This window comes from Sinocyclocheilus rhinocerous, unplaced genomic scaffold (assembly GCF_001515625.1).
Source record: "Sinocyclocheilus rhinocerous isolate Xijiao unplaced genomic scaffold, SAMN03320098_v1.1 scaffold898, whole genome shotgun sequence".
NCBI classification, from domain to species: domain Eukaryota; kingdom Metazoa; phylum Chordata; class Actinopteri; order Cypriniformes; family Cyprinidae; genus Sinocyclocheilus; species Sinocyclocheilus rhinocerous.
Window position 1 is genome coordinate 700239 of NW_015652144.1, and position 12508 is coordinate 712746.

Genomic DNA, 12508 nt, shown 5'->3' on the forward strand with positions numbered 1-12508 from the left:
GTTTGGAGTTGGGATAACCTCCAAAACCAAAGGCGATACCTTTTTAAAAGCACATTATCATCAAATGTTTCTAAAATGTTTACGTTCCGAGGCAGATTGCCGGCAACAGCCATTTTATGAATAGTTTGTGGTTTGGTCTTAGTGACTTAGCAGTCTTCTTCACTACTCCTAACGTTTCACAGATTTAGGAGCTAGTTTTAGTGCTAAAACGCTTTGTGAAATACTCTTAGAGCAAAAATGTAGGAGCCCTGAATTTAGGATTGACACGCCCCTTATTTTTAAGATTTTCACCTAAATTGTTGAGTTATGAGCTACTTTTAGCCTTAAGATGTTTTGTGAATACGGGCCCTGATCAATATTCCAGGAGTACAATACTCCAATTAAAAAGTGTTCGTTAATTTTTTTGAGCAGTGTATTTTATAAAACTAGTGAATAAATCAGAATAAATATTATAATAATAAATATACTAGAAAATACTGTAAGATGTCAAATTGAAAATGAATACTTTTTACTTCTAAAAAAACATTATTATTAATTAGAAGAGACCATTTTAGAATACATAAATATTAATTTTACAGTGTCATGATCTTCTACTTAACACAGTATTTATGTATTCTGATATATTGTCTTCTATAACAAAGAATTGTTTTAAATAATACAATTTGATATAATTTGTCATTTTTGTGTATATTTTATTACATATTTAAAGACAATGTGCAATTGTCTTTAAATATATGAATTAATTTAAATATATAATAAAGACAATTGACTTTTAATTAATGTTTTTAATTACATTATTATTTATTTTTTATAATTTTAATTATACAGTATATGCTTATACAGTTGAAAAATTAAGAGTTTTGTACTATATGATTGTTTAGTTATTATTATTATTATTTTTTTTTTTTGGAGCTGAAGGGTTTGTCTGCTGTCTTCTCTTTAATCATTCCCTCAGACGTGAGACAGTCACGCATTAAACCGTCACTGAATCCTCAGGGGTTTGAGGTCGCCCAACCCACTGTATTTAGACACAGACAAAAACATCAAAGCTCCAAAACTTCAGCTATTACTTCAGCACAATAACTGAATAACATCTCGTCCTCCACCTGTCTATTCGTCTCAATAGTTTTCTCTCTCTTTTTAAAAACAACAGTCTTTGAATAGAAATTAATGATTCACGCTTTACCAAAATATACATAAACCTCACGGCCTTGGCCCAGCTAGACGCATTTCTGGGAATGTGTTCAACAAGTCCGCAGCGATTCGAAATAGGTTTGATTGCATTTCGATGATAAAATCACACGCGCACATCCTCACACGCGGGGGGACAAAGCTGCTTTTTTTTTTTTCTTCAAATGTGCTTCGCGAGGGGCAGAGTGTGTTATGTTATGCATTGCTACACTAAGTGCTCTGTTGAGAGGGGACTCACATTCAGCCGGGGAGAAAAAAATGAGACAGTGAGAACGAAAGAGGACGAGAATGATAGAAAAAGAGAAATAGTGTCTCTCCTCTGAGAGTACAGCGTGAGAGCAGGTCAGGATAGAGAGATCTGACGAACCAGAGACAAAAGACTCGCGCACAACTTTGGGATTTACTCGCGAAATACAACACGAGAGAACGAAAAGATGTCAGAAACGGACTCTAGAAAAAAGGGCTTCACCAAAGGCAGAAGTGCCACTTTCAGCATCGACGGCTTCAGCTTCACCATTGGTAAGAAACTAACAGATGACAGAATCGGGGTTTGATGGAAATGCATCACGGCTGCAGATGTACAGTAGAGTCAGTTGTTTTGTGCATCAGTGCTTATACAAACAGATGTGTTGATTTCAGGATGTGATGTGTGAGTGTTTGATTTCTGAAAAGACTCTTTCAGGTGAGCACAACTCCACGGTGCCATAGCAACCAGAGTAAGATGCACCTGACCACACACACACACACACACAAAATACACAATCAAACACAAACCTACTCAGAGCAAACTATTGTTTTTGCATGGCGTATAAGATTGAATGAATTCTCATTTAAGTATCAGCTTCGTCTCTGATGTTTCTGTTACGGTTCTTTTACAGTAAGACAACAGTACATACAGAAGTCTAAAATAAATGTGAATTGTAGCCTGGAAATCTGGTTAGAATAGGGGATAATTTGAAGAGAAATGTTTGTGAAAACACTGAAGTGTGCATTATCTTGTTGATGTAAAAAAAAAGAAAAGATGCAAATGCATGCATTACTTGTTACTATTGCTTATACTTAGACTTTTATTCAAATCTCTAACACCAAGTCAGTGTTATTATGGCATCGATTATATATTATTATAGTATTTATTCGTATTTTAAATGAGCTTTTTATATTTTCAGTATTCATTTAAATGTTTTTTTTTTTTGCAATCTTATATGCATTTTTATTACCTTTTGTTTCTATTTGTTTTTATTTCAATTAGTTTCTTTTATAAATTATTTTTTATTTTAGTTTATTTCATTTTTTCAGTAATTGTGGTGCTTCGACTTATTTCAGTTAGTTGCCAAGGCAAGTTTTTGTTGTAATTTTTAGTTATTAATTATTTATATTTTATTTAATGTCAGGTTCACTTAAATAAAAAAAAGTTTTTAACTGTTTTAGTTAATGATAACTGACTTTTCATGTCAGACTTCTGAGCACAGTTTGAGACATCGCTGAGATGGCTTTAGAGGAGATGTGAGTGTTTTTCTCAACAGTGAAAGACAGAAAAGCAGGAAGCTTGAACAGAAGTCTCAGTTTGTTCTCCATGTAATTTCATTGCTGTCTAGGAGAAACAACTGAGATATTAAAGAATCATCTAAAAGTGATTATTGCAAGGATATAGGGATCCATCATCTATTATACGGCGTATTAGAATACTCATACTAATTACAAAACCATATCATTTTTTAAAAATATTTAAATGTTTAATATAATATTTATGTTTAATATAATATGTCTTTTTAGCTTCAATTTGTTTCAATTTTATTTTTTGAAATTTTAGAGCTTTAACTTAAACGTAATTCTGTTCATTGCCAACTTTTTGTTGCCATTTTTAAATTAAATTATTAGTCTGTTTGTTTTATTTTATTTCAGCTTTATTTCAATCACCGAAAATGATTTGTAATTGTTTTACTTAATGATAACAAAAGTATTTAACTTCACCACACAGTTTGACCAACAAAAGAAAATGTAATAATAAATTAAATAAATGTTTTTACAGCTCATTACAATACTCGATTCTGATTGGTCAGTCATGATCAGATATTTTTGTGTAATAACCACTAAACCATATAACTTTAAAAAAAAAATATTTAAATATTTTTTTTAAAAATATTTCTGTTTAGCTTTCATTTGTTTTTATTTTAGTTTTATTGTTAGTAATTTTAGTGCTTTAACTTAAACTTAATTCCATTAGTTGCCAACTTTTTTTGCCAGTTTTTTATTGTAAACTATTTGTCTAATATTTATATTTAGTTTTATTTCAGCTTTATTTCAATTACAGAAAACGATTTCTATTTAATGATAACAACACAAGTATTTAACTTTGCCTCTCAACTCATCCTTTCAAAATCTAAATTTCAAATGAATCTGTCAAATTTGATTGCCTTTCAAAAACCAAATTTGACAGATTATTAGAATACTCAATTCTGATTGGTCACTTGTGGTCATATATTGTTGTATAGCTAATAATCACTAAACTTTACAATTGCCATTGACCCAGGCAACTAGTTTGCACTAGTTTCATGTCTTCCTTCTTACATGATAACATAATTTAATCTCAAATCAATATTTCATGTCCATAAGCTGCTCATTATCTTATTATCTCAAAATAAACGCATCGTGTCTGGATCCTGATCGCCTTGTCATGTTTATTTTGAGATAATGAACACATTAATGAGGTACATGATTTTTCCATACACACCGTCCTGTCGATCGGCCGTTTTTTCTGAGAAACACACACCCACGTGGGAGGACAGCGGTCAGGAAAGGTGTTATGATGGAAACATCAGAGGTGTGAGATGCTTTTTTACTGTCTGTCTCGATGCATTTATAGAAGGAAGCTCCTTACGTGCAAAACTTAACTAATGCACTTTTAATACTGTAGATAAACTAGTTAATCATCATACAAGATCACAGCAGGGAATCTCACATCATAATGCTTTGACTTTTTCAAACATCTGCCTGTCGTCATGGTTACGCAGCCCAGCAATCAATTGCTCAGTGTGCTTTGAGCTCATTACGTGTGACGTGTTGTCAATTGGGTCCAGTGGAGCGTGACAACGAGCTGCTGTTAACTTAATGATGATTGGCTAAAGCAGCGTGACAACTTCCTCTCCGCCCTCGGTGTCACTCTGGGGGCTTTTAATGGGTTTCGTGCTGGAGAAACATAGCGTGCGTGTGTGTTTTGGTCTCGATACGGAATGTCATGACTCTTAATGGGGGTTGTGTGGTGTTTTACTTCACTAATGCATGTTTTTCCCTGCTCGAACAACGTATGCGCTCGAAATGAGATCTCATCGACTGGTTTTGTTTTCCTGACTCTGCCTGCTAATGCGATTTACATTTAATGCAGAGAAGCAGCTCTCACAACCCAGCTAAAGAATCTCTTCAACTTTGAACCTGCCTGTGCACTGACTAGATTTACACACACATAGTAATGCACCGACTGAACTCTTGTTGGTGTAATAAGATGCAAATGCATGCATTATTGGTACTATTGCTTATACTTGGAGTTAGATGTTTATTCAAATCACTAACCCCAAGTCAGTGTTATTATTTGAGTATTATTTATATAGTTTTTTCATGATAGTATTTATTAATATAATATCTTGAACAAGCTTTTTATGTTTTACGTTTTCAGTTGTCATTTTAATTTTAGTTTTAGTAATTTTGTTATGTGCTTTTTAAATAATGTTTCTAATATATATTTTATATGATTTGTTTTTACTTAAATTTTTTCAGTTTTATTTTTTAGTAATCTTGGTATCTTAACCATAAAATATAAATATATAAAATATCAACTATTAAAATATAAATATTAGATGAATAACTTGGAAAAAGCAATTAACTAAAACTAAAACCATAAAAGTGTTATTATTTTAAATAAACATAAACATTTTAAAAACTAAAATGTAAACATAAAACATTAAAAAAACAAAAACATATTTTATTAGTACTAAAATAAGTAAAACTAAAACTTAAAAATTAATTAAAATATAGATTTTAGGTGAATAACTTAAATTTTAGTTTATTTCAGTTAGTGGACAAATCAACTTTTTGTTGCCAGTTTTTTTTTTTTAATTATACATGTAATATTTTATATATCTTTTTTTTTAATTACAGAAAAGATTTTTAACAGTTTTAGGTTTATAAAACGATAACAACACTGCCCCAAGTATTACACTTTGCTTTGCAACTCATCCTACACAGTTTGACCCATGAATGATAAAAAATCTATTTGCACAGCATGATTGGGTTTATGATTTTTGTGGATAATCAAAAATAACTGAAAAAAAAAAATCCCTTGACTTGAGGCTTTTTTTGACTTGTAACCCCAACTAGCCTCCTAGAACACCCTAAAGCAACTCGCATAGCAATATGCAAAAAACACCTGCATCTGGAAAAGCAGTTTGTTATTATAAATTAAAAATAAGTAAATAGAAATGTTTGCCCTTCTCATTATAGCATCGCCGAAGACTTTCTTGTGGATCATGCTGATTTTCTCTGCCTTTTTTGTTCTTGTTCTTGTGTTATTTTTTACTAGAAGTGACTCACAGTACACTAACAACACCCTTCCAGTCCCCTACTGACCAAGACCCATTTCAAATCCTAATGAAAGGCTCATATAACAGTCGTTTAAAAGCAGGCTTCCACGCTTTTCCAGCAGCTCGCTTCATTATATTCACATTATGCAAAAAGTCACATTAAGAAAGGAGCCAAAAAAGATTTTTAATGATGTATTTTACTAAGCCTCTGAAAAAAACTTTCGAAAAAAGGTATTTTATGTTTTTTAGAGAGAGACACACACACACACACACACACACAGAGAGAGACAGAAATGCCAGCATATAACTCTGTCTCTCTCTCTGTTGTTCTCTGTAGTGGCTAATGAGGATGGGGAGACCAACAGCAGGCCGCTGGCGAGATTTGCACGTAAGTATGTGTTTATTTATTTTTTTAGAAAGCAACAAATTCACAGTGCCCTACCTACATTTCATTTTTGTATAAATCTACATCTTGTTTCATATTCAAAAGGGAAGGGCTGAAATGAAGTAGAAAGAGCACATTTGCAATTAAATGTATTCATATAACAGATGCTTTTATTCTACAAAGTGCTGCAGAAACACTTACAGCATGTCTTGGGTTTGCACGGTCGTGGAAAACTGAAACTTCCATTTCTAAAAAAAAACATTGTCCAGTAATCACAAATGACTGGAAAAGAGCTGGAGTCTTCATCTTGTGGTTTTAAGATCTCTCTAGACCACATAAACATGGGCTTAATCTGGATCTCAGCTAAGAGATCCAGAGACAAATCCACAATTTATTACTTTTACAAAAGTTCAATATCTCAACCAGTCTTTAAACCCCACAGATTCTCTGAAACTTTTATGTGACTTTTGTAAGCTTAGTTTCTGTTCATTAAATCATCAACATATTCATATTTTTAACTTCTAATATTAATGCGTTTTGCAAAACTTAAAGCAGTAAAAAGTAATTACCATTATCTATAAGTAAAAGAAACAAAAAATAAATACATACGTAAATTATATATAAAAAGCTTCTAATTGTTCTAATTTTAGTTTTTAAGTGCTAAAATAACTAAAGTAAAACTTAATAAAGACATATTTAAAAAAAAAAAAGCAAAAACTAATAAAAATGACGAAACGCACAACAAAATACTAAAACTTTAAAACTGAAATGGAAAGAGAAAAAATCCAATAAAAAAATATTAAGAAAAACTATAATGGTATATTGATACTAAAATAACACTAGAGAAAACTTGAATATCTTACATTGCGGCAATGGTCTGGGACTAGTTTTTTCACTTCAATATTGGTCATTATTACCCCGTCAGATGGCTGATGTTTTTTTTAATAGGCATTACACTTTACATGGGCATGCCACTAGATGGCAGCATCTATCAAGATATTCAAGAGTTAATTTGGGGATAATACTGCATCCAAAGAAACGAGTTTTTCAGAGATGGCATAAAGATTACATCTGAATAACACATGAGCTCATGATGATAATGATATGCACAGGCTTGGTGGGAGCAAATCAATATAATTTACTATGAATCAACAACTGAGCCATCAGGCTCCCAAGAGGAGGCTTTAAGTACATTTTTAGTCTTAGAATTTTGGTCTGCTGATGCCATTACGGTTATTTTGAATCAGAACACTGCAAAAAAAAATTAAAATAAAATAAATGTTAAAGGGGTCATATGATGCTTTTTTAAAGATCATTATTTGGTGTAACAGAATATGTTTCATTAGGAATTGATTAAAAAATGCTTTCAAATCAGCAAACCAATTTGCATTTTGTGTGTGTGTGCGCACAGTGGGTGCAAAAAATAAATCATAAAATGTTATAGTGTAACAACAAAAAAAAAAGGTAATGGATTCAAGGATTATAGATTGTCATATTATTGGGATTTGTTCATTGTTAAAATATTTGCAGCATATCTGTGTGTGCATATTAAGTGAGTACAAATACAGCAAATAATAATGCATAAAATGCTGTAGTGCAATAAAATATGAAAGAAAATAAATAAATTGAGATTAAATGTATTAATAGTAATATTTGCAATATTATTGACGGAGAAATGGGGGCAAGGGGGATCATAGATTGTCATATTGTGGCAGACAAAGACATAATGTGTTGTTTTTTAGATGGTAGTATACTGAAAACATAGCATGACAGCTTGTCACTGGTACTATTATGAACTCTATAGGGGTAAAAAGGTACAAAGGTGTCCCTTTGAGGGTTCTGCCCCAGTGACAAGCTGTTGTACCCCTAAAGATACAATTTTTCAAACATTTTTTTCTGAGAGTGAATGGGATTTGTTCATTGTTTATCAAAGGGTTTAAGTCTTTCTTTGACTCTCATTCATCTGATTTCCAGGCTCAAAGTCTCAGAGTGCACTACTGAACACACTCACTGCTGGGACGTGCAAGAAGGAGAAGGTCAAAGTTCAGAGCGACGTTCCAGACGATCCACGCAGAATAGAAGAGATCCTGGCGGATGAGCTTCCCTCTTCAGACGTCCCAGAAGCAACAGAGAAAACTGCTGTCAGGTTCATCTCTCTCCTTTTATGATGGTTAACGGTTGCTTTACAAGAATGCTTTCTCGGTTATATGTCAATTATCAACTTTGTTTCAACGTTTCTCCCATATTGAGATCACATACTTTGGTTCTGAGATCTCTTCTCAAATCTAGAGGAGACACATGTGAGATTACTGGGGTCTTTTTCGCAGGAGAAACATATTATAACCTCCGGTTTAATCTAATTTCTGTCTAGGAGGATCTCATTAGTCATTTTTCTTCCTTGTGGGCCTAGAAGCTGACATCAGGCATCAGGTTATGGGATTTGATTACAGGGCAGATCGGTCTAATTATTGATAATGGCACCTATAGAAGTCTGATTTGTAAACATGCTCTATAAAATGTGTTTTTTAATGGTGTAGACAATTGGGGGTCAAACAGGGTCACTAGATAAGCAGTTTTACAGTTGTAAATCAAGTATTAACAACATACAGGTAAGAAAGAAAGTTTTTCAGTAACGTTCATTCGTCCCTTTTGTTTTGGTTCGTATGACACGTGAACCACAACCTGAAGGTGGATGTTTTTACAAATTAAAAGGCCTTTTACTTACCTAATAAAAGTATAAACTGAAGACATGTAGTCGATTGTGTACATCAGTAAAGTTTTGACCATGTTAATAATTTGGAGGCCTTAGAAATTTGTGTATCAAATATGAGACAGTAGGCTTTACAAACTTAAATTCCATCTGGCCTAATTTGTGGAAGTAAAAAGCTTTTGAGAAGCAAATTCCTCAATTTCTTTCGAGTAGCATCCCACATTCATTTCTGCAAAACCAGTGCGTTTTATACTTTCATTCCTTTTGCTTTGGTTTTGCTGTCAGGACCACTATCGTCAAAGATGATTGACAATTAGCATAGAGTAGTAAAACCAAAAGGCCAAAAACAGGAATGAAAAAGTAAAGCACACGTCTTCATTTGGAGTTTTCTCCTGAGCTACAGTGGAAAACAGCTGCCACTAATACTCAAGGTGCTCGCATTGATTACACAAATGCACTTCAGCGCAGAACTAAATACAGTGTGAAGGGAAGAACATAGAATCAGACTGTTAGCACTTCAGTTTGTTTACGCAGTGTCTATTGAATGTGCACTGAACTGTTTTTTTAGAAAACTTTTTTTTTTCATTTTTGCAGCAGTTAGAGACAGATAATTGAAAATCTTATGCAGTTGATGGATCACTAAAGAGTTTACGTAGCGACTCTTGCAGTCTGACTCTGCTGAGACAAAGAAAAAAGCTGTATTTTTGGGATTTAAGATGAGTTACAGTAGGTTATGATATGCAGTATACAGTATATGCATACAGTATATGCAGTATACAGATATGCAGTGTACTGATATACAGTAGGTTGGACTAATCAATGGAGGAAGGTGTTGCACATCTCCGAAAGTTTTTAAAAGACCTCAGTTTGTAGCACACCACTAGATGTGAAAGATGTGTGGAGCTACTCGTATTTAGCTACTCGTTAGAGTGAGTGGCATTTGATTATTTTCATGAAATATTCATTATGACGCACTCCGACAGAGTTGCTGCCCTTAAAAAGATTGTTATTGATGGTGTGTTTGTTCCTAAGCCTGTTGTCATAATGCAGTCATGTTAATTAGCAGCATTGTTAGTATGAAATGTTTAGGGTTAATTAATAAGTGGAATATTGCTCAGACTCATTAACAGACACCTGTCTGACTGCTGTGTCGATATTACAATACCCTGGAAAAGCAGACACTGAGAAAACAGACCGGGTGTAATATAAATGTGATTTATTGTATAATTAGTAGGGCTGTCAATTTAGCATGCTAATTTGGTGTGCTTAATTTTAAAGTATTTAATCATGACGTGCATACTTTGTGGTTGAATAATACTGTTGCAGATGTTTCAAGAGTTCCTCAACTTCAGAAAAGCAAGGAACTGTTTTTGTAGTCAGGTGTTTTTTTCCAATGACTTCGTTTAGCCTCATTCTGATGAGGTCTTATTCGGTTCTGGGGATTTTGTCTTACTCTAATTAGATGCCATTGTTTGACGTTGGCATAAGAAAAAAGCTATAAGTCATTTGTTCAGAGAACAGTCATTTGACATGCAGTAGACTGTATTGTAAAGTAAAGCCTATTGGCAATAATAAGAATAATAAGAATAATGATGATGATGGATAATAATAATAATTTGTTTGTTTGATGAATTAAACTAGGTAAGAGTAATACACAGCTGGTGGTCTGATGGGGCTGCTGACCTGGTCACTTCATCAAAGCTCTAATGTCCCGGTGTATCGATTTAGCAAACCATAGATGGATGAAGTTTGCCATTTTTGTTTGCCAGAGGTCAAGAGGAAAGACCTCACTGATGGCTCACATCAGGGAACCTGACTGTATGTAATGTTCTGAGATTGTTGCATTGAGTAGCTTAAAGATAGTGTTCTAATAAGTCAAAGTAATAACTGAACTTGACTCGTTTTTTTTCTCAAATTATAATTTAAAATACAGTAGTTTAGCCAAAGTCAGTGTGTCAGGAGATAATTGTTCAACTACAGTCGATGTGAAACTGTCATTGATCACATGTGGTTTTAGAGTTTATGCATCAGCACAATCAATAACACACAAACAAGCTTCATGTAATCAGAAATCTTGAATAATATATTGAGTTGGGGGGTCAAGGGTGACATCTGTTCTATGGCAGGATATTTCCAAATTTCATATCGTTTTCCTCAATCTTGATATAATTCAATTAATTCATTCCATTATTTAATTTCTTCATTCATTTATGCCATTTAGACATTTATTTATAGCCATTTATTTATTGTCATTTATTTAGCCATTCTGACTTTTTTTTTAATTTTCATTTATTTCGCTATTTCGAAATTTTTATTGCCATTTATTTATTGCCATTTATTCAGCCATTTATTTATTGCCATTAATTTATTTGTGTTTATTTAGCCATTTAGCATTTATTTATTGCCATTAATTTATTTCCGTTAATTTCTGTTTATTAAGCCATTAAAACATTTTTATTCCAATTTATCCATTTAGATATTTATTTATTGCCATTTATTTGTTGCCATGTATTTATTTTCATTTATTTAGCTTTTTGTTTATTGCCATTCATGTATTGCCATTTATTTCAATTTATTTAGCCACTTTTAGTGTCATTTATTTAGGCTTTTATTTATTTATTTATTTATTTTTGGTCGGTCTGGTTAGAGCTGGGGTGTATTCCAGAAAGCACGGTTAACTTACCGTCAGCTAAACCCTGAACTTTCGGTTGATTAACCCCAAACCTTACTTACTCGAGGTATGTGGCGCTGTCACGCCCACTGAAGGCTCGTCAGTAGGTCACGCGTGCGCTGATGTCTCTGAAGTAAACAAACCCTGGAACATAACCTACTCCGGAGCAGGTTATCTTCAGAGAGCAAGTTACTATGGTTACTTGCATACCCTGAAAGTAACCTCCGATTTTGGAACCGAAAGCTGAGGTTATCCGCTCTCTTATCCTCAAACATACCCGGGTATGTCACATAACCTGCTTTCTGGAATACACCCCTGGTAAACTATTTTGAGCAAGTACAGAATCCAGCTACTGTGTTGGAAAAACTAACTTGATCATCTGACCACCAAGTACGACAGTTTTCCCCAGGAAGAGGTCCATCTTTTCAGCCAGGCCTACTGTTGTTAAATATTTAATTTGATTTTGGTCATTAAATGGGCAAATCAAATTGGAATCTTTTTAGCACTTCAGAATGACTTTTTCATACTGCTTGCATGAGTACACTAAAATCACTCCTTCAGACGGCACTCATTAGCAAATGCGCTCTTAATAGCGATCTGCTGACAACATGGCTTTACAGACCCATTTACTGTGACGCAAGTGATTTGTAACATTCACAGGCGAGATGTCTCGATTTATTCAGCATATTGTTTAGCAAAGATGTGCAGCACTGTTATATTCTCATTAAAGCATCTGGATCAGATGATTAAAAGAATAATAGCGCCATTCTTCAGTAGGACAGAAAAACACCTTAAATCAAAACCCAAATACAGCCATTCATCTGCATGCAAGCTCCCTGAAGAAAAAAAATGTCCAAATTGAAATCATCGCCTGGAGACTTTTTAGGTCTCTGACTCATCCTAAACTCATCTGGGACTCGTCTGGCATCTCAGACCTTCATGTTATGCTCTGCTTTCGCTGAATCTTATATATTTTA

At 33.5% G+C, this 12508-nt stretch overlaps 1 protein-coding gene across 1 annotated transcript in view; it reads left to right on the forward strand.

The window, feature by feature from the left end:
- The window catches only part of LOC107713666 (calcium/calmodulin-dependent 3',5'-cyclic nucleotide phosphodiesterase 1A-like), a 90106-nt gene that overhangs the window by 17266 nt on the left and 60332 nt on the right, over positions 1–12508 (forward strand). Inside the window, exons 2-3 of the mRNA XM_016519251.1 lie at positions 6103–6153; positions 8125–8296. Of these exons, the coding sequence (XP_016374737.1) occupies positions 6103–6153; positions 8125–8296 (223 nt within the window). The remainder of the gene's footprint in view (positions 1–6102; positions 6154–8124; positions 8297–12508) is intronic.